The sequence below is a fragment of the Pogona vitticeps genome, chromosome 2 (assembly GCF_051106095.1).
Source record: "Pogona vitticeps strain Pit_001003342236 chromosome 2, PviZW2.1, whole genome shotgun sequence".
NCBI lineage: Eukaryota > Metazoa > Chordata > Lepidosauria > Squamata > Agamidae > Pogona > Pogona vitticeps.
The window spans coordinates 101,070,083-101,093,153 of record NC_135784.1 but is presented as its reverse complement, the minus strand read 5'-3'; the positions used below and the strand labels follow the sequence as shown (position 1 = coordinate 101,093,153).

The window sequence follows — 23,071 nt, the reverse complement described above, 5'->3', positions numbered from 1 at the left end:
GCTTCCGGATCTGTCCTTCCAGTGAGCACTCAGGGTTGATTTCCTTCAGAATGGATAGGTTTGTTCTCCTTGCAGTCCAGGGGACTCTCAAGAGCCTCCTCCAGCACCACAATTCAAAAGCATCAATTCTTCGGCGGTCAGCTTTCTTTATGGTCCAGCTCTCACTTCCATACATCACTACATCACTGAGTGGCTAGCCGAGCACAGAAACATCTGAGCTCCTGGTGCCATTGGCAGGAAGAGCGGGACTTTCACAGCACCAGGATGTATGAGTGGACAGTCCGATCCTGGGGGCTGGACCCTCATTAAGGTCCAGTTGGGACGGGAATATTCATATTCGTTTATAAATACGAATATCCCCATCTCCATTTGCTGTAAGTCAGAGGTGACATGATGGCACATAACAACAGGCAACCTGTCACCCTCCAGATATTTGGACCACAAAGGTCCTGATTTCTAACCATTAGTCATGCTGTCTGACGCTTATGGGATTTTTAACCTTGCAGCAACCAAACGGCATCATGTCGCTTATCACTGCTCTTACACTAAGATGCCTATTTTCAGAAACTCTTGGTGATTCAAAGGTAAAGGGATTTCCCTACACGTTTTCAGCTTGAATGTCTAAGTGTTCATATGTATATTGACCAGTGCACGTGAGTAAGTGCTACAAGATGATGCTTATGATGCAATAGAATAACATAATATCTTAGGAAATAAATACAATCCTAGGCTTCTTTACTGGAAGGTAAGTCCCATTGTAGCCCTATTCCTGCTGGATAAGGTGAGCCAAGACTGCCGTATGTACAAAGTCTCAATATCAGCAATCCCAATAACATAGTTTCCTCTTCAGCCTTTATGTCTTCAGTATGAAGGACTGAAATGGGTATGCAGGAGTTTTCTTGGGCTACCAATTTTATGGAGAAATTTATGCAGGCTTGAGTACATTCTGACAACCATTTGAGATCACCTGAAAAGTTGACTGTGCACCAGAGACTTCTGAGGCAATGTCTGGGTGCAGTGGAGCTTAATTGTTTGTTAAAAAGTGTTTTAAGGATTGTAGTTCGGGGTAAAGAGAGAATTTATTTCTGATAAGTTTCTCTGTGCCAAATTCGGAGCAGATTGGATAAGTACTTCTAAAGATCTAATTTCTGCTTTTAAAAACCATTCCTATCCTGCTCCGTGATTGTGGGTTGAGTTTTTTTTAAAACCATTGTATGTATGCTTTCTCTCTCCCCCCCCCCCAGTGAAGAGCCTTTGAGGTGATTTAAAATCTCATTTATTAAAATCACTGTTTTTGTCTCTCAATCTCTCCTACTTCCTCTCCAATTTGGTTTGTCCTTTACTTGCCTCAGTTTTACCCTTCTTGGGCTCAGCAGCACCCAAGTCTGATGAGGTTGTCTAGTCTGCTCTCATTGAGATACTCTGGACCAGCAAATATGATAATTATATTGCTGGTGTAGGGAAAGGAAATATGCCCACTCTATCTAGCCGTCATAAACAAGGCTGGGCAAGTAGATTGAGTGGATCTGTTGAGAAGGATTCCAGAAGATGTCAAAGGCAGGGGGCCTGACATCAGCAGTAGTGCAAAGTATACACCCCAAAGTATATCCACAGCCATTACAGATAAACATTTGCAGAGGACCTGAGCTAGACATCTGAAGAGCATCTCAGCTGGAATCTAAAACATTATTTCAGGCACACCTAAAGCTACCCTGCTTCATAGTAGCCAGTTGGTGGAAGTTGCTTCTGTCACAAAGGCAGCTTGATGTGTGATATCAAGTGCTTCTTCTGGGAAATGCCAATGCTCTTTGAAACAGATGATACTAGTTTTGTGGTTGCTTGGATGCTATCATGTTCACAAGTGGGAATTAACATTCCATCCAAAACACAATTATGCTAAAATACCCATTTTGAATTGAACTTGCAACTGCAAGCAAATGTGCTAAAGATTTTTTGGATTTATTTAGATCCAGAATGTTAGCACAATTTTCCTGTTTCTCCTGTGTTTCTCCTTCAATAGTTTCCTGACAATTTTGCCTTGTATATTTGTTTTTAAATGGGAAGGAATAGTAATTCAAAATTTTACATGTGTCATTCTACTCAATGGTGATGAAAACATGATAATAGAAGACGAAGAGAAGGCAGAAGTGCTCAGTTCCTATTTTAGCTCAGTCTTTCCCCAAAGGACAGACTGTGACACTCCAGACAATTGTGGAGTACAGGTGGACAAGACAAGATTATAGCTGGAGATTGATAAAAATATAGTCAAAGAATACCTCACTACCTTGAATGAGTTCAAATCTCCAGGGCTGGATGAACTGCATCCGAGAGTATTGAAGGAGCTGGCTGAAGAGCTCACAGAACCGCTATCCATTATTTTCTTGCAATCATGGGAAATGGGTGAGGTGCCAGATGACTGGAAGAGGGACAATGTTGCCCCTATCTTCAAAAACGGCAAAAAAGGAAGTGTCTGAGAACTACGGACCAGTCAGCCTGACATAAATCCCAGGGCAAATTCTGGAATAGATTATTAAGCAGTACTATGCAAGTACTTAGAAAACAATGCAGTAATAAGTAGAGAACAATAAGTCAAGAACAAATCCTGCCAGAGTCATCTGATCTCATTTTTTGATCGGGTAACCTCCTCTTCCAGTGGGACATGGTGGCACTGCGGGTTAAACTGCAGAAGCCTCTGTGCTGCAAGGTCAGAAGACCAGCACTCATAAGATCGAATCCATGCGACGGAGTGAGCTCCCATCACTTGTCCCAGCTCCTGCCAACCTAGCAGTTCGAAAGCATGTAAAACGCAAGTAGATAAATAGGTACCACCTCGGTGGGAAGGTAACGGTGTTCCATGTCTAGTTGTGCTGGCCACGTGATCACGGAAACTGTCTTTGGACAAACACTGGCTCTATGGCTTGGAGACGGGGATGAGGACCACGCCCTAGAGTCGGAAATGACTGGACTAAATGTCAAGGGAAATCTTTACCTTTAACCTCCCTGATAGACACAGGGAATACCGTAGACATAGTATATTTGACTTCAGCAAAGCGTTTGACAAAGTACCCCATGATATTCTGATTAGCAAAATAACTAGGTGTGCGCTACATATAACAACTGTCAGGTGGATACATAATTGGCTGCAGAATTGTACTCAAGAGGGTGATGATTAATGGCTCCTTCTCCAACTGGGACCAGTATAATTCCATATTTTGAATAATGACCTGGATCAGGGGATACAGGGAATGTTAATTAAATTTGCAGATGACACAAAATTGGGTGGAATAGCTAACACCCTGTAAGACAAAAACAAAATTCAAAATGATTTGGACAGGCTTGAGCACTGGGCTGAAAACGACAGAATGAAATTCAAAAAGGATAAATGCAAAGTAATGCATCTAGGAAAAAGAAACCAAACACACAGTTATAAGATGGAGGATACCTGGCTCAGCAATGCTACAAGTGAAAAGGATCTTGGAGTTGTAAATCACAAGCTGAATATGAGCCAAGAATGTGATGTCACTACAAAAAAGGCAAATGCTATTTTAGGCTGCATGAACAGAAGTATAGTCTTCAAATGCTTTGCAGTGCTTGTTCCCCTCCATTCGGCATTGGTTATGCCTCATTGTGAGTATGGACATAGCACTTCAAGAAGGATGTTGACAAATTGGAACAAGTTCAGAGGAAGACAACAAGGATGATCATGGCGCTGGAAAGCAAGCCCTATGAGGGAAGACTGAAAGAACTCGGGATTTTTAAAGTTGAGAAAGGAAGACTGATGTGAGATATGATAGCACTTTTCAAATACATGAAAGTTCATTGTACAGTGGAGGGCCAGGTTCTGTTCTTGATCTTCCTAGAGTGCAGGACATGCAACAATGGGCAAAAGTTACAGGAAGCCAGATTTCTGCTGGATATCAAACAACAACAACAACAACAACAACAACAACAACAACAACTTCCTAACTGTTAGAGCAGTATGGCAATGGAACCAACGACCTCGAGAGGTGGAGAGTGCTCCAATACTGGAGGCATTCAACAGAAACTTCGACAACCATCCGGCAGATATCTTTTTATTTGTTTTCCTTCATTGAGCAGGGGGGTTGGACTTGATGGCCTTGTAAGCCCCTTCCAACTTCATTCTATGATTCTGGAACTACATCTGACTTCACAATGCACATGAGGTCACACAGGGCATCCCATTCTTCTTCCATTGACTTTTCTTGTTCCAGTCTCCAGTGTTCTGTAAGGAAATATATAGATAACTGGCATTTGTGTAAGCAAAGTTTGAACATATTCTTAAGTATGGCTGCAGAGTTCACAGAAGTGAGTGTAGAACAACGACTTATTAACAAGCTGTCCCTTGAAGCTTTCAGGTCTGGCTCTGAAGTTGAAGTGAGACAGTATCTTTTTGGATACAGGTAAAGATTTACTTGGCTTCTTTTAGCAGTACTTCATATGCTGTTTATTCTTTTGAAGTTGGTTTATGAACCACATATCACCCCAATATGAGGCTGAACATGTTTTCCTAGAAGTGCGGTTAGCCACTATTGTGCCATTATTTCCTTGAAAAATTTGGTATCAGCCATGGCAAGAGAATATGGTACAGGTCTACACCAGCAATGTCCTGAACCATGTACACCAACACGAAAACACGAGGTGTGTGTGCTGTGAGATGTTCCTGTGGGCCTCTAAAGTTAAGTGCGTACTTGCTGCGGATGCCATAGAAACATAAATAACAAATTAGTGTCCAGAATCCTGTTGGAGATTTATGTGTGCAAAAGTTAAGTAGCATAACTCACTATGGTGAATTGCCACTAACAAGGTGTTGGGCACATTAATAGGTGTGTACCAGTCATAAGGGACGTGGTGGCACTGCAGGTTAAACTGCAGAAGCCTCTGTGCTGCAAGGTCAGAAGACCAGCAGTCATAAGATCAAATCCACACGACAGAGGGAGCTCCCATCGCTTGTCCCAGCTCCTGCCAACCTAGCAGTCTGAAAGCATGTAAATGCAAGTAGATAAATAGGTACCACCATGGGGGGAAGGTAACGGCATTCCGTGTCTAGTCATGCTGGCCACGTGACCACAGAAACTGTCTATGGACAAATGCTGGCTCTACAGCTTGGAGATGGGGTGAGCACCGCCCCCCAGATTCGGACACGACTGGACTAAATGTCAAGGGGAATCTTTACTGACCAGTTGTACAGTTGGGAGTGTGCCTCATAACATGACTCGTTATCAGCAAATCATTGTGATGAGTTACACAATATAAATTACACATGCTTGAATCACCAGCAGGATTCTGGTTAATAAATAAAATATGTCATCCTGGAATAAACATTATACTGTACTATGTAGGTAGGTAGGAAGGTGGGGGGGAGAGAGAGAGAGGGAGAGGGAGAGGGGGGAGAGGGAGAGAGAGAGAGAGAGAGGGAGAGGGAGAGAGAGAGAGATCATCCTGGGAGTTTTAGTTATTAGCCCTCCCATCCTGAAAAGATTAATGAAAATTTACCAAAGAAGCTGTCCAGGAAAAAAACAAAAAGACCATTTAATAAGCATTGGTTAACAACTCTTTTTATGCTAGAAACATTTTTAAAAGATGCAGTGTACATTTGTTTCAAGAAACAACTGAGTTAAAACCAAACACAAGGCTGCTTGGTCAGACTGCCTGGCATTGTTCTCAATGCTCTAGACCAGGGGTCTGTAAACATTTTACACGGAGGGCCACATAATATATTTTTTGATATTTTCAAGGGCCGAAGGAATGTGTGTGTATGCGCTCCCGCCCACAGACATGCTCACCCTCATGCACACTCGCCCAGCCACACACACACGCACCTGCTTGCCCACCCTCATAGACACCTGCATGCACACATGCACTCCTGCCCGCGTGCACACATGGGCTGGATGCAAAGACCAGGTGGGCCAGACGTGGCCTGCGGGCCATACTTTGGATCCCCCTGCTCTAGATGTTTCATCCAAAAATTAAAGCATTTGAAAGGTTTGCCCATGCATTTTGGTACATATGCACAGAAACTGATCGTACATTCTAAACTGGAGAAGAACGTTTGAAGAGAAATGTTGCTGAGTTCATAATACATCCGAACACTGCATGAAACATTCGCTTTCCATTTTTGATAACTGTGGGTTTCGGTGATATACCACCAGGACTAATACTGAATGCTCTTTCTGGATGGAATGCTGAAACGTAGCTCTTCATATTAGTGCTATTACAAGAGTGAGGAAATAGTTGTGACAGAGCTTTGCCCCTTTGCATGTTAAGGTCTATTGATCCCACCACCCTTCAACATTCACAACGCTAATTGGAACTGATGGTAATTGGAGTCCCCCATTAAAAGCATAGGCAGTTGTTGGGAAGTATCCCATCCATCTTGATCCATGAGTTGCCACTGATTAAAAGTGATCTAAGCAGTATTAAATTGTTTTAAAATACGACTACTTTACCAGATCATATGTTTACATGCCCTGCACTATTGAAACTGTCCAAGCACCCTTGAAGAAAAATGCATTCTGTAACTGCTCAGAAAACCAGAGTAACTTGGAAGGGCATTTACAAATAAATATTGGATTTCCTGCAATACCAGCTGATGGGATTAAGGTGACCTCCAAGCTTTTTCTAATTCCATCGTTCTATGGAATAAGTAAATAAATCATAAGTGGGCATGTACTGGAGTCCAACATCCAGGCCTCCAGATGTTGTTGAAAAAAAAAGAGGTTTGCTGCTCTTTAATTGCAAGTGATATGTGTACATTTTGACCCATCTGAGGAATGCAAACATGAACTATGATTCCCTAACTGACTTGAACTGTCTTGCTGCTGGAACTGTGTCCAACTGACGACCCAACAAATGTTGCTTTGCTCAAAAAGATGTAACATTTCTTTGTAACTTCTTCCCACCAAAGTATCCATCCTTTCCTGGAAAGGTGGGCTGAAGGTGGATTTGGATGATTGGCAAGTTGTTGTTGTTATTTAGTTGTTAAGTCATGTCTGACTCTTTGTGACCCCATGGACCAGAGCACGCCAAGCCTTCCTGTCTTCCACTGCCTCCTGGAGCTTGGTCAAATTCATGTTGGTGGTTGGCAAGTAGATCCCCCCAAATTTCTCACTCCCAACTGTTTATCAATATATCAGTCAGGTCCCCCACCTCCAATCCTACCTCAAAATCAGCTGTTGGAATGAAGAAGGCTTGAGAGAAAAGCAGAATGGATTTTTGGTGAAGACGTTGTGAGCTCATCAATTCTCTTACTGAAAACAAATTATTATTCTAAAACTATTCAGGTCTGCTCTTTCCATTAATTCTCTGTGTATTCAGTTCTTCAGAAAGCCAGTTTATGAATGAGTGATATTATGCTTCTGTAGCCACGATTCAAAACACCAGGAAACAACTGCACAATATTATGCTTGTGTTGCCAGCAGGAAAAAGGATGCCAAGTTTTATGTAGCAAAGGGCAGCTGGAATGTTGACTTCCTTTGAACAGGCCTGGTTGGGTTTGGACATCCCTTCGACTAATTTAGATAATCAAAAATGTCTCCTGTTTCACAGATTCAACTTTGTCATTTTTTTTTCTTTCCCAGGAGGAGAGACGCTGATCTATATAAATTCATTAAAATGTTATTCTTCCATCCTCTATTCAAGTCAATTATGATCAGCACCATCACACTAAATTCAATATTTTTGGCTTTAGAAACGGATTATAAAGTTCGCTATGAGTCACATTTCTTCCTAGAGGTAAATCTCAGACTAGTGATGTTGTTTTGATTACTCATTTTCTTGGATTATTCTGGAGACATTCTCTCTTTTCCAGAATAATAAAGGAGAACAAGTCAAGAAATAGAAATACTACTGTGTTTTTTGTTGTTGCTGTCCAATGAATGCAGCTGGATGGAACACTGGCTTAGAAAATGTAACAACTAGAACGTTAGGGGAAGGTCCATTGAAGTACCATTAATAAAGGGCATAGCCAGTGGTAATAGATTATGAAAGCTGCTGTCCTGCAACATCTGTACTGTACCATATGCACAGGTTTTATTTCAGGGTGTGGCAGTTCCACATTCACTATCAAGACAAGTCCATAGTCCAGCAACAGGGCTCCTCATATATAAGCCATGTGATCTGCACAGCTGGCTTCTTGCCCTTGAAGCAGTCATCAGGATGAGACCCCATGTCGTTTAGTGGCACTTGGGAGACCTGGGTTTTCTTCCCCATTGAGCTATAAAGCTCATTGGGTGACTTTGGACAAATCATTCCCCCTCATCCCTCACTTACTGTATAGGGCTGTTTTCAGCATAACATGACGAGGAGGAAGACGGCCATGGACCAGTGAGCCTTGAGTTGACTGGAGGAAAGGCAGATTATAAAGGTAACTAACAAAATAACAAAGAAACCATTCATGTCATCTGATATGACCCTCTCCCTTTGATGCCACAATTACCTGTAAATTGCTTCCTCGTAACCAAGCTCCATTGTGTCCTTCTGTCATATTTTGATCTAACACACATCTTCCATAATACTCCACGAAGCTGGCAGAATCCATTTAGTATGACAGGGACCGCTTTCCTCCCTTGACACATTATTTGTGGAAACCATTATCAGTGCTCTGCTCATCTGCCAAGGCTGTCTTTCTGTTTGAAGAATTCTTGTTTAACCAACCAGCTTGAACAGTATTTTGAACTTGAGATTTAAATGGACACATTGTTAATAACTCCTCACTGGTGGTTTAGTTTTCCTCTTGAGGAGCACTTATCTTCCACACACCTCAAACATCTTAACTTGCTTGAAGCCAGCTACTGTACACAAAGTTGTGGCAGGAAAGTGAAAAGAGAACCCTGGCTAATGTCAAGAAGTCCACTCTCTGCTCTAAAACCATTTTAGAAATGTATTTAATGTCATGTTTTTTGGGGGAAGGGGGGCGTTATGTTTACAAAGTAATACATATACTTTGAGCACTGAGTGTTTTGTAGTATAAGTCTCCCAACTGTTCTATACTACCCAGAGAAATTATTGGCCATCTCCCATTATGACCAACAGGGAATAATATTAAGGGTGTCTCTACTATTATATTCCATTTCTGGACCTTTTCCCTCCCCTCTATATTCTTTTAAGCACATTCTACAATAAATACTATCATGGCTGTTGTGCCTCAACATGTCAGACCAAGAAGGAATGGTTTGTCATGCAATTTACAATTTTAGTCTCCTATCTGAAATTGAAGAAGTATTACTTACTAGCATTTATATGCCACCCAGTTCCAAAGACTTAACTGGGTTGATTGAGTCATGGCCTCTGGTGATATCTGAATCCACTGTGTTGCACTCATAGATACTTTGACATCATTGTTGCAGACTATCTTACACTTGTTACAGATCCTTGGCTATGGAATCTGTCACAATTTAGCCCCTTCCAGCTCCAGTTAGTTTTGACAACCTGACTATTTGGTTTCTCAACTGAGGTCAATGTATTTGGGTAACTACACTTACTTTCAGTCCTTTCCAAATAATGGAACATATAACTGGGGACTTTCCTTTGTAGCTTCAAAAAGAGATCAGGATCCTGCAAAGGTAGCCTTGAGCTGGAAGCTTTTCCAGAACATTAAAATTATGTTATTTACCCATTGTGTCAAGGAGAAGACAACAAATAAAGAATTTAGAGAAAGAAAATCGGAAGCCATGCCTTGGAATCAGGGCTTTTAAGGACACATTTCATACCTTCAGAAGATCTCTTTCTGAAACAAAAAGCCTACGGTCAGAGGCAAGCAAGTCTGGTCCTCCAGCTGTTTTTGGATGGCCATGATCCTACCTTCACTTGGCTATGTTATCTAGGCCTTATTGGAATTATAGTCCAACAACCTCTGGAGGGCCAAATGTTATCCACCCTGGTCTACCATATACAAGTAATTTTTAGTAGCATCTGCATATTCTGAATAAATTCTTTGTAATAACACAGACATTTTCTTCCCTTTTCTAGGTAGCAGATCTGATTATTTTAGCTGTTTATACCACAGAATTTCTGATGATCTTTTATCTGGATCCCATTAATTATTGGAAGGATGGTTACAAAAGATTCGATTTTGTTGTCCTTCTAATTGCTTACCTCCCGTACACCATTGATAGAAGCAACCCCAAAATGCACCACACTGCGACTATGCTGAAAGGCTTCCAAGTGCTACGGGTTCTTAAACTTATCTACTACAGCCCAGGAATGAGGGTAAGTGGGTCTGGTTTGCTAGTGCTAGAGAAAGATCATCCAGTAAATACAACTCCACCTTTCTTTTTCTGAACAATCATGATTCTCCTGAACCCCACATAAGCTGCACCTGCATCATAATTACAATAAGTACACTTCTTGTTTCTCAGCATTGCAGGTGCAGGGTAGACTCATGGATCGAGCCTAAAAATTAGGAATAAAGCCTTAAAATTCATGGATGAAATGTCATGTTTGCAAAATTGTTGGTTTTTTAATTCCAGGAAGCAAATTAGTAGCTATTGGCAATTGTTTTAAATTGGTAGGCAAAGATTTTGGAATTACTTCAGTTGCTTATATTAGTACAGGGAGGAAAATGACCTGATTTTGCCTCCAATTCCCTTAAATTTCTTGCCTTAACAGTTGCTACTGTTCTGTCAATCCAGGATTAAATCCTTATTCTTAATTTGAAAGGTTTCAGTTGCTAAAATGAGTTGACACTTATGTTTGGAGAGTGCAGTGGCCTCCCGTTGGATTTGTGACTTTTGAGAAATAATTACTGCTTTGGAGTCAGCTGGTAAGGGCAGAAGAAGAAGAAACATTTTTAAAATATAAGGAAATCCATTTATGGATGGTGCTGGTGAACTATTTTTACAGAACCTCTACAGTTGCCTTCTATGAGTGTCAGTTTCCTCAGTAAGCCATTGTGAAGAAAAAAATATATCCTATTGCCTCTCTGTAGAAGGAAGTGATCTCAAAAGGAAGAAGGAGAAAGCAAGTGAGGCTAAGAATAGGAAACTAAGCATAGATTTAGAAAGTATTAGAAGGGAATTTTGGGGGGGTCAGATCCTTCTAATTATCTGTTCTCACCCCATACCCCAAGTTTAGATCCCTTGCTTCCTGTGTTAGTATTCTATTTTAACATCAACTGTGTAGGAAAAGCATGTGGTACAGCCCATCCTGAATTGCATTACTTCAAGCTGACAGTTTCTGTTCAAATAACTTTGTGTTACCTGGATTGTTCACTTGCTCTTGACTGATTTTGGGAGTTTGGTAGGGTCAAGCCATGTTTTCACTTGGATGGGAGACCACCAGAGAGGACCGATGATTCCCAGATAGGGCTGGGGTGGAATCCTCCATGAAACCCGGGAGAGTCACTGCTAAGGAGCGCTGACCCAATCAGTGTTAGAAGGACCAACAATTTGCTTATGTTTAAAGCAACTTTTTAAAGAACCCCATCCTGTCTCTTTGTTTTTGGAAGACTACTTTGGTCTATTTTCCCCTCGCATACTAATTTTTTGTTTCAGAGATTTCTAATTTTTTAATATGGGAAAGGACATGCTAATCCTAAATGAGAATTGGCCTAATGTTTCATCACTAGACAAGAAAAAAAAGTGCTCTCTCCCTTTAAGACTGACAACAGCACAAATCATATGTGTGTATCTATTCATAAATCCCACTGAGTTCACTGGGGCTGACTCTCCTGGAAAGACCTCCCAAACTGCAGCTTGAATGATACAGTAATGTCCCATTTCTTTCAGGCTGTATTTGCTGTACTCACTGCTGACATCTGTTGTTAGCATCAGGCAATGTTCCGAATTGTGTTAGTGTGACTCATCTGTTTAGAAATGCAGTGACTTTGATTTTGATTTTCCTATAAAGTATGAGTTTTCTGATAATGAAGCAATTTTCAGGATGTTTTTTTTTTATATTGGATTTAATTCCACTTATATAACGTACCATTGGATTTCTTAGCCAATTATATTTGATATGCAAACTGACCGATGCGAAGAGACGTCAGCCAATCATGATCACGATGACATTTCTGACACGAGCAGCTTCCATTTTGTAAAAAGGCTCAGACTCCACACCATTGGAACAAACAGGTTTGCAGGCATGGTGTACCCTTGTTTTGTTTGAATCTTGCTTGTGACATTTGCAGAGCCAGTTTTGTGGACTCTGAGGAGCTTAGAAAAGTTACTTTTCTTTGACTGCAATTCCTGGAATCTCTGGGAATTACATCCTCAAGAAATAACTGTCCTAAATTCTGGGCTCATGTTTGGCTGAACTCACATTCTTGACATATAAATCCTAACAACGAGTTTTGCCCGAGAGGATGCCACGGTGGTCTTAATCTGCCTGATTGGCTTTTCCTGAGCCTTGCCTCATATGTCTACCTACTAGGTTGGGTAATCCATGGCACAAAGAGATTGTCAGGCTAGTAGAAGAGGAAGAAAAAAAGCCTCATCCCTGAAAACCTGGGTCACCAGACTCTGACGCTGAGGGATAGGAGCCATGGCTTGGGAACAGTGTTTCTACGTGTCTTTTTTAAAAATGCAAATGTATTTTTAATGCTTTTGATTTTATCGTTGACTTGCATTTTATTATTTTCATTTTCTGTTCCGTTAGATTGTATTTTAATGATGTTGTTTGTGTTTGTTGTAAACTGCCCAGAGTGGCCGTCGGCCAGATGGGTGGTGTAAAAATTACACAAACAAGCAAGCAACCAAATAAACAGAAGTCTGTGAGGACTGAGGCAATTCAGAGCATTTTGTTCCCCAAATTTTCCTGTCTCCTTGCTGCTGGACCAACAAAGTTTTACCAAGCAGCCTGATTAAGAACAAGCTGTGGGACGGCAGGACAATGCAGGGGCTGGGATACAGTACTTGAAACACAGATTAGCAACCAAAGTGAACAGTCAAGACTTAGAATTCAATTCTGTAATTGGAATTTTTAACAGTAGATTCCCACTATGAAAGTTACAAGCACATCCCCCCCCCTTTCTGGGCAGCACTGATAGCAAATACTGTCTAATATTTAGTCACATTTCAGATGTCTTTCTTTGCATTATTTTAAACTCAAGGGTGGGTCTTTTATGTTGTTCTGTAATTGCTTTTATTTTACAGCAAACACGTTGCATGGTTGTGAGGCTGGCAGCGTGTTTCCCTGTGATGTATGATAAGCTCTTGAGCATTTGCAGTTTATATGTTTACTAAATTTATAGACCAGCTTTCAGTCCTCAGGCCTCCCAGAGTAGTTTATAATAAAAACACATTAAAGCAATAGAAATGATAAAATAAACCTACTGTTGCAACAGAAGGGGTTCCCGCCCTCTCTCTCTCTCCTCCTCCACTCTGTGTTGCTCAGTTCCTCGGTCCTTTGTCAGCCTTCAGATGCTGCTGTTGTCCTACTGCAGAAAGATAAGGAGAGGTATGTGCTCCATAAAATTGGTCTAGAGCAGAAACCCACATGGTGATCTTTCCTAAGAGGAACGCCTTGACAGGATTGCCAGAGACAACCCAGTCCCAGATCTTTAGGGGCAAGTATGGCAGGAGAAGGCCAAATATTCCTCCAGGTATCCCAGTGTAGCTTTCTTACTTTACAGATTCCACAGCATGAGTGCTGTTTGTGTTACCAAGCAATAATATCACCCCTAAGGAGTGGTATTCAGTGACTATATCAAGTCAGAACAGCAGAGTCTATCTGGAATCTCACGGGTATTTCCCCCCTAAAAAAAACCCAGTCCATTTATTGATTGGATTTATATTTTTCCCTCAAAAATGGCATTCAGAATGACCAACGCCTGCTCCCAGTCCCTGGGGCCTTCTGTACTGAAAGCATACCACTGAACAATGCTCCTCTGCAATTTCCTTTGATAGATAACTCTATGGGGCAAGTCCCAAAATGTGAATGGCCCCCCAATTAGTCCCCATTTTTCTCTGTTTTTTCTCTCTGGCCTTTAGGATGCTCCAGAAAGTTCTGAAAGGGGAATGCCCTCTTCTTTGTTTTTGTTTTTTTAACCAAGCTGTGCCTGTTTTGTAGGAAAGAGAGCCTTTAGTCAGTGAGAGGAATAAGGCCTTTGCTGGAATGAAAATGCAGTTATTTCCATCTGCAGTGCAAATACTATCTTAAAAATAAATAACAGCATACAAATTAATCTGAGGGACTGTTATAATCTATCACAAGACTCTTAGCTGACCAATTCAACACAACCCTTTTCTGTTTGTCTATCAGTAGAAATAAAACAAGGGCTGCAGTGTTTGGTGGGAATGTGCACTTGCACAGGTTTATGCACATCCATGCATAGGCATATAAATTCTAACACAGTGAGTCTAAAGACTGTTGGCCCATGGTGTTCTCCTGACAACCGTGGAGGTTTTATTTTCCATAGGGAGCTAATGTGTGCTTTGTGGCTGTTCAGCCCCAAGTTTCTGCTTGTCATTAATTGGCTTGGGTGTTCAGCAGAAGTGGGACATTTATAGGCACAAAGCTCTTATAATGATCACTTTTGAGCCTTTATCCCACTACTTTTGATCTTGGACTTCAGTTATCACCAGGTTTTTATATGCTAATTATCCAGCATTTCTGGAAAAGAGATTGAGAAGGGGGTATATAAAACCACCAGCAGTTATAGAAGGTAAATCAAGCATTCAATTTATCTTTGCTAATAATACTAGAAGAAAGGGATGCCCCATATAACATTGGGAAGGGAACAAATTATTTAATGCGTAATTGACCCACAGAACTCACTTTTTTCAGTACAGGAATAACATTTCTTTTATGCAGATATGAGGACATGGAAATAAATTGTTCTGAAACCGGGTTAGTATTTTGAAAAGAAACATCAAGGTTCCAAGGTTGTATGGATTTTCCTGATCCCAAATAGGGTGGGTCTTAATTTTGAGTGGACACGTTTAGGATTGCAGAGCTAACCTCCAATCTGAAATACTCGGATAGTGTAAACATACTTTCGGCTGCACTGTGAAGCTGTATGAATCCTTGAGTAGTAGACCACCCATAGTCTAGAGCTGAGTTCTTCCTGGAGGTTTAAAGATTTCCTTTTGGAGCACTGGATTCCAGCCAGGATCACAGTAATATCTCTCACATTGCATCCTTTCCCTCAAAGCCTTTGACCAGGGCAGAGCTAGAATATTAGACTTGACAGCCCTTGTGCTTAAAGTGGTGTATCATCTTCCTAGTATTCTCGTAAGGAGAACAATTCCTGCCCCCCCCCCAAACTGTACTTTGTGTTGGCAGTGAGGCTTTCCTCTCTCTCACCCACACATACTGAAGATGTGGGAGGTGGTTTATACCTGTATGTGTATTATAATTTATTAATTGCAGCCTAAATTACTCCTTGGCAGGGAAATTGTAGTCAAGGCTGGGAAACATGTAACACCTTCTTAGTATGGTTCCCTTTTATTAATTAAAAAGCAACAACCTCTTTACAACTTTCTGCCTTCCACTTTGGTGCAATAAATTTCCACCTTGAGGATATAATTTCCTTGTATTCCACACAGAGAGGTTCTGTTAGACACAATCTTGCTTACGACGTAGCCTCCATTCATCCGTTATTCGGTTTCGGCTTCCAAATAAATGTTTAGAAAGCCAAGTTGTTCTGACAATTTCCATTTTGGGATATATAGTGGTGGTGGTGGTGCGGGGGGGGGGATAAATTTCATCCTTCTTTGCTCATTTCCAACAGCTGGAGGCACAAAGCCCCTTTTTAAATCGCAGATACCTTTAGGAATTGCTACGGCTTGTTGAAAGCATGGAAGGATGCAAAGATGGGACATGGGGAACAAAAGTTATTGGATATAAATATACAAGGGGTACTTGCTGGCATGTTGCTGCCACTGGCATTTTTATAGCTCTCCTGTTGGCTTCACCTTAAGGGAAGTTGACTTTTTAAAGATTGTATCTAAAGCCCTGATTGACTGAACCGCCATTACATAGCTTTATAAAAATGTTCCATGCTGTGGAGTGTAAATGGGTTTGTTCCTCCTTCTCATTCTGAGTGCCAGCTTCTAAAAGCATGATTAAGAGCTTGATCATGCAGGGTGCTAAGCCCAGTTTTTGGACTGTTATTTATTTATTTACCTAAGTCCTTTATGGTAAGTTGCCTCCCTGTTTTGATGCTGTGGCCACACATGGATCTCCCATGTGGCGTAAGAGAGCCTTTCCATTCCTTTCTTCTGCTGGCATGCAGTTATTAATGCCAAGCTGCTATAAGGACGAAAAGGCTACTCTTACATCTTATGTGTCCTTACTAACTTGTCCAAGGGTGCAGTCACACCTCTTGACTGAGAAATGGTTGCATAGGGATGTGGTGGGAACACAAAGCAATCACCTTTCATCGATAATTCCCTGTGACTTGTTAAGTGCTCATGTGCATGCATTGAAGGTAGTGGCAGAGACACACTCTATTGTGCCCCACAGTGAATTTGTCATGCTCAGGCACTGTCCATATGTGGGGAAGAATCATGCTCTTCAATTTTATACACCTTTGGGTCACAGAGCTGAGAGCAAAGGGTGTATTTATTTTATTTATTTAACTTACATGCTGCCCAGAGACCTTTGGGTAGTATGGGCAGCATATAAGTTAAATAAAATAAAAGTAAGTAAGTAAGTAAGTAAGTAAGTAAGTAAGTAAGTAAGTAAGTAAGTAAGTAAGTAAGTAAGTAAGTAAGTAAGTAAGTAAGTAAGTAAGTAAGTAAGTAAGTAAGTAAGTAAGTAAGTAAGTAAGTAAGTACACTTAGCTCGGCATTGGACTGTGATGCCTCGCTGGTATTTTACTTGTCTTTCCAACAACCTATTGAAGTATGTTGCTGTTGATATCATGTGACCAATAAAGGGTTAAAGCTGTGAAATTAGTATTGATGTGGCTAATAGTGCTGAGTACCACTGTATTTAAATTGTAGCTGAAATTCAGAGGGGTTTGGTTTTGGAGGGGAGGGGGTGTCCGGGTGAGGCTGGCCCTATCATTAGGTAGAACTTGGAAATGTTCTCATTGAAGCTAAATTCATTAACATTTATATACCAATGTCAATCATTTTAATCAATCACTTCAGTGAAATACATAAATTTAATTCATGTTATGTGAGTAAAGTATTAATCTACATATCCTCTGCCTTACTTACATGACATTTGAATCATAATACATGCAACTACTGTATATATAAAAAAAGACAGAAGCATCTGAAATATGGGTTTACTGCAGGATGCTAAGAATCTCTTCCACCAAGAGGGCAGGTAACTAATAAAAAAGCATTAGGACAAATGAACGAGGTCCAATTAATTATAAAACCCATGACATTCAGAAAGCTGGAATACTTCTGTCATAGAATGAGAAACAGAAAGTATAGATTGTTACAATCTGATCATTCAAGAGAAAAAATAAATGGGAAAAGTGCAGGAAAGGGAACGTCTTGGGGAATGGTTCGGATACAGCAGAATATCCTTGTCTAGAGCTGCCACATCCAAAGTATTGCCATGTTTATCTCCAAACTGCATTGGGAGGAGAACAAAAAGAGGAAATGAAGTGTTAGTGAAATGATGTGTGTGTTTTTTTTTTAAAAAAACAAACAAAATCATTACAAAAAGGCCAAACCTCCTCCTCCTGTTCTTGTTGTTTAGCCATTAGGTTGTGTTTGACTCTTCATGGCCCCCATGGACCAGAGCATGCCAGGCTCTCCTGTCTTCCAATGCCTCCCGGAGTTTGGTCAAATTCATGTTGGTAGCTTCAATGACACTGTCCAACCATCTCATCCTCTGTCGTCCTCTTCTCCTCTTGCCTTCACACTTTCCTAACATCAAGGTCTTCTCCAAGGAGTCTTCTCATGAGATGGCCAAAGTATTGGAGCCTCAGCTTCAGGATCTGTCCTTCCAGTGAGCACTCAGGGTTGATTTCCTTCAAAATGGACAGGTTTATTATCCTTGCAGTCCAGGGGACTCTCAAGAGCCTCCTCCACCACCACAGTTCAAAAGCATCAATTCTCTGGCAGTCAGCTTTCTTTATGGTCCAGCTCTCACTTCCATACATCACGACAGGAAAAACCATAGCTTTGACTATTCAGACTTTTGTTGGCAAGGTGATGTGTCTGCTTTTTAAGATGCTTCTCTAGGTTTGTCATCGCTTTCCTTCCAAGAAGAAGGCGTCTTTGAATTTCGTGGCTGCTGTCCCCATCTGCAGTGATCATGGAGCCCAAGAAAGTAAAATCTGTCACTGCCTCCATATCTTCCCCTTCTATTTCCCAGGAGGTGATGGGACCAGTGGCCATGATCTTAGTTTGTTTGATGTTGAGCTTCAGACCATTTTTATGCTCTCCTCTTTCACCCTCATTAAGAGCTTCTTTAATTCTTCCTCACTTTCTGCCCTCAGAGTGGTATCATCTGCATATCTGAGGTTGTTGATATTTCTTCCGGCAATCTTAACTGGGGTTCATCCAGTCCAGCCTTTTGAACGATGTATTCTGCATATAAGTTAAATAAGGTGGGAGACAATACACAGCCTTGTCATACTCCTTTCCCAATTTTGAACCAATCAGTTGTTCCATATCCAGTTCTAACTGTTGCTTCCTGTCCCACATATATTTCTCAGGAGATAGATAAGGTGGTCAGGCACTCCCATTTATTTAAGAACTTGCCATAGTTTGTTGTGGTCCACATAGTCAAAGGCTTTTGCATAGTCAATGAAGCAGAAGAAGATGGTTTTCTGGAACTCTCTGGCTTTCTCCATAATCCAGCGCATGTTAGCAATTTGGTCCCTAGTTCCTCTGCCCCTTCGAAATCCAGCTTGTACTTCTGGGAGTTCTTGGTCCACATACTGCTGAAGCCTACCTTGTAGGATTTTCGGCATAACCTTGCTAGCTTGTGAAATGAGTGCAATTGTACGGTAGTTGGAGCATTCTTTGGCACTGCCCTTCTTTGGTATTGGGATGTAGACTGATCTTTTCCAGTCCTCTGGCGACTGTTGAGTTTACCAAATTTGCTGGCATATTTATTTATTTATTTGATTTATTTATTTGATTTATACCCCCTATGTGGGCTACCAGTCCACTCTAGGCGGCATATTGAATGTAGCACCTTAATAGCATCATCTTTTAAGATTTTAAATAGTTCAGCTGGAATGCCATCACCTCCACTGGCCTTGTTGTTAGCCAGGCTTTCTAAGGCACACTTGACTTCACTCTCCAGGATGTCTGGCTCAAGGACAACAACTACATTGTCTGGGTTGTATGGGATATCCAAATCTTTCTGATATAATTCCTCTGTGTATTCTTGCCACCTCTTCTTGATGTCTTCTGCTTCTGTGAGGTCCCTCCCATTTTTGTCCTTTATCATGTCCATCTTTGCACAAAATGTTCCTCTAATATCTCCAATTTTCCTGAACTGATCTCTGGTTTTTCCATTTCTGTTATTTTCCTCTATTTCTTTGCATTGTTCATTTAAGAAGGCCCTCTTGTCTCTCCTTGCTATTCTTTGGAAGTCTGCATTCAATTTTCTGTAGCCTTCCCTATCTCCCTTGCATTTTGTTTCCCTCTCTTCTCTGCTATTTGTAAGGCTTCGTTGGACAGGCACTTTGCTTTCTTGCATTTCCTTCTCTTTGTGATGGTTTTTGTTGCTGCCTCCTGTACAATGTTATGAGCCTCCATCCATAGTTCTTCAGGTACTCTGTCCACCAAATCTAGTTCTTTAAATCTGTTCTTCACTTCCACTGTGTATTCATAAGGGTTTTGGTTTAGATTATACCTGAGTAGCCCAGTGATTTTTCCTACTTCTTCAGTTTCAGCTTGAGCTTTGCTATAAGAAGCTGATGATCAAAGCCACCAGGTCTTGTTTTTGCTGACTATATAGAGCTTCTCCATCTTTGGCTGCAGAGAACATAATGAATCTTATTTCGGTATTGCCCATCTGGTGATGTCCATGTGTAGAGTTGCCTCTTGTATTGTTGGAAAAGAGTGTTTGTGATGACCAGCTTGTTCTCTTGACTAAACTCTATTAGCCTTTGCCCTGCTTCATTTTGAAATCCCAGGCCAAACTTACCTGTTCTTCCTTTTATTTCTTGACTCCCTACTTTAGCATCCCAGTCCCCTATAATGAAAAGAACATCCTTCTTTGGTGTAAATTCTAGAAGTTCTTGTAAGTCTTCAGCAATGGTGGTTGGTGCATAAACTTGGATTATTGTGATGTTGAAAGGTCTGCCTTGGATTCGTATTGACATCATTCTATCATTTTTGAGATTGTATCCTATTACAGCTTTTCCCACTCTTTTGTTGACTTTGAGGGCTACTCCATTCCTTCTACGGGATTCTTGCCCACAATAGTAGATATGATAATCATCTGAGCTGAATTTGCCCATTCCTGTCCATTTTAGTTCGCTGATGCCCAGGATGTCGATGTTTATTCTTGCCATTTCCTGCTTGACCACCTCCAGCTTCCCAAGGTTCATAGATCTTACATTCCAGGTTCCTATGCAGTATTTTTCTTTGCAGCATCAGACTTTCCTTTCACTTCCATGCACGTCCGCAGGTGAGGGTCCTTTCAGCTTTGGTCCAACCACTTCATTAGCTCTGGAGCTACTTGTACTTGTCCTCTGCTCTTCCTCAGTAGCATGTTGGATGCCTTTCGACCTGAGGGGCCCATCTTCCAGCGTCATATCTTTTAGCCTTTTGTGTCTGATCATGGGGCGTTCTTGGCAAAGATACTGGAGTGGCTTGCCAGTTCCTACTCCAGGTGGATCGCGTTTAATCAGAACTCTCCACTGTGACCTGTCCATCTTGGGTGTCCCTGCACGGCATAGCCCATAGCTTCACTGAGTTACTCAAGCCCCTTCGCCATGACAAAGCAGCAATCCATGAAGGGGAAACCTCCTCCTAAGCTACACTAAAGCAATGAAATTGAGAAATAGTAATTGTTACTCAACCTGCTAATGTTGTCATTCACTAATTCAAATGCTGAATTTTTAAATCCTTGTTTAAAAATATAATCGGATTGATGTGCCATAGGAATTTTTTTGAATTTTTTTTTTCCACACTCTGCCACTGGGTAGAGTGAAAGGCTGTCTCAGGCAGCAGATCTGGGCTTGTTGTCAAAAGATAGCAAATAATTAGTGCTATTATTGCATTTTTACTTCCATCAACAGGGGTGAGGTGCTTTTGGGATTGTTTGCCTGGAGGGCCAAAATCATTCAGCTGTGCATCTTGAATAGATGGGCAGGTTACCATTTGCTATTCTGCCTCAGGGCAGCAAATGCCTCTTGTTTAAAGAAAACATTTAGAGCCACCTCCTCCCATCTCCCCATATTTATCCCATAGAGTTTAGGGATGTGCAGTTCCCTACATGTTTGTTGTTCTAAAGATTGACTGACTCAAACCCCATAGCCATCAGTGTCACTGAATAGGCAGAAGAGCTTCCCCTGCTAGATTTCAGATCAGATGTTAGATCTCAGGTGTAATGTATCTAATCTGGTACGATGAGCCAGTCTGGCCGAGAAAATGATTAGAAATGGAAAATATTATTTTTTTTAAATGGAGACTTCCAGAATACCCAAGTAGCACGCATATTCAATCAACTCAATGTGTTCTATTCAAATTTCTGATCCTGCAAAATACTCTGCAGTTTCTTCACATCATGTCCTGAATCTTCATGGTTGTACATTTGTTATGAAGAAGAATTTGGTTTTAGAAATATTTCCTTTTTAACTTTTAGGAAAAATATCAATAGCAATTCTTTCACAATTTTTCATGGTCATCAGTGGATATTGGGGTGGAATGCCAGCAAGCCACTGGCTCCAGCCACATACTTCCTGTATTCAAATACACTCTGCAGCAGCAGTAGCAGGGGCCAGCTAGGGGCAGTGTGTCTACGACACAGGGTCTCTAAAACATTGCTCTGAGTGAAGTTAACGGTTGCCTTATACTAGCTTGAACCTACAGATACCCTTGCATAAGTAGGAGGTATTCCTGTTTGAGCTACGGAGAGGCATACTCCAACATCTGCCAGTTTCTTCCCATATGCAGATCTCTACACCATATTTTGAACCTTTCCCAAGGGTCACTCAGTCCTTGAAATTGCTTTTCCATACTCATGGATTCTTTTTTTTTCCTGCAGAATCAATAGATTCTGCATTCTCCATGTGAGAATGGAAAGCCCCTTTCCCTTGAATACAAGTCATTATGTTTAGCACCAGGAGTAAAGCTGGACTAACTGAGTCTGGTTCCATTTATGAAATAAATCTAGAGGGTTCAATTCAGTGTAAAATCATGTGGTACTCACGTGACTTTTGGGTTGTTGTGTGTCTCCTCTCCACTGCCACCTCTGCCCCCACTGCCTTCACCTTCGTTGCCACCTTTGCCACTGCTGCTGCCTTCACCGCCACCACCCCCACTGCCTTCACCGTTGCCACCTCTGCCTCCAGGCAGGTGGCTCTGCTTGGCCAAGGCAAGGGAGGCAGCAGGGAGAACTCTATGTAGGAGGGAGAGGTGGACAAGAAGGAAAGGGGAAAGGGGGGTTGAGAGTGGGAGTGGTGTGGGGGCAGATGGCTAAATAGCAGGTGGGAAGGATTTGGAGGGGGCAAGGAGAAGAGGTTGGTGGAAGAACAGAACAGGAGGGAAGGAAGGTGATGGGGGCTGAAAGGGGAGGGAAGGAAAGCTGGGCTTGGCTGACTGGTGGCGGGGGATCAGCTGCTTGGCATGGTGCTGGCTTTTTCAGCAAACGGGCCACAATGCTTTTTTAAAAATAGTCCTGCTATTTGGTATAGCTCTTTTTCAGATAGCACAAATTAAAAAAATAATAACGTGGGTAGAGGTGTTTACATATACAGAATAAATTCTAATGAATCAATTCCTCACCCACCTTAAAATAAACAGATTTCTGCAAAGGAGTGAAAAAGTTGCTGCTACTCAAAATAAAATGACCCATTATTCCATGTGTGCATGTATCTCATGTATTTGTCAACATTTAAATCAATGGTTTAAAAAGCAGAATCCAATTCAACAGTGTTTGTCAGTAGAACGGAGCCCTTTCTTTCTTCCTAACCGATATCACTCGCCTCGCATAGAGTTGTTGCGCAGAAAAAGGAAGCACC

General features: G+C 41.4%; 1 protein-coding gene and 1 long non-coding RNA gene across 2 annotated transcripts in view; one reads left to right on the top strand and one right to left on the bottom strand.

Moving 5' to 3' along the window:
* Positions 1–1,040: 1,040 nt before the first annotated feature.
* Positions 1,041–22,366, bottom strand: LOC140704480 (uncharacterized). Its single transcript, XR_012083692.2, has 2 exons — positions 13,290–22,366; positions 1,041–4,243 (listed from the first exon to the last, which is right to left on the bottom strand). It is a non-coding gene; the product is annotated as an uncharacterized LOC140704480 (long non-coding RNA).
* CATSPER3 (cation channel sperm associated 3) overlaps positions 4,174–23,071 on the top strand; it is a 43,835-nt gene continuing 24,937 nt past the window's right edge. The window contains exons 1-3 of the mRNA XM_020794461.3: positions 4,174–4,421; positions 7,599–7,752; positions 9,988–10,227. Of these exons, the coding sequence (XP_020650120.3) occupies positions 4,174–4,421; positions 7,599–7,752; positions 9,988–10,227 (642 nt within the window). The remainder of the gene's footprint in view (positions 4,422–7,598; positions 7,753–9,987; positions 10,228–23,071) is intronic.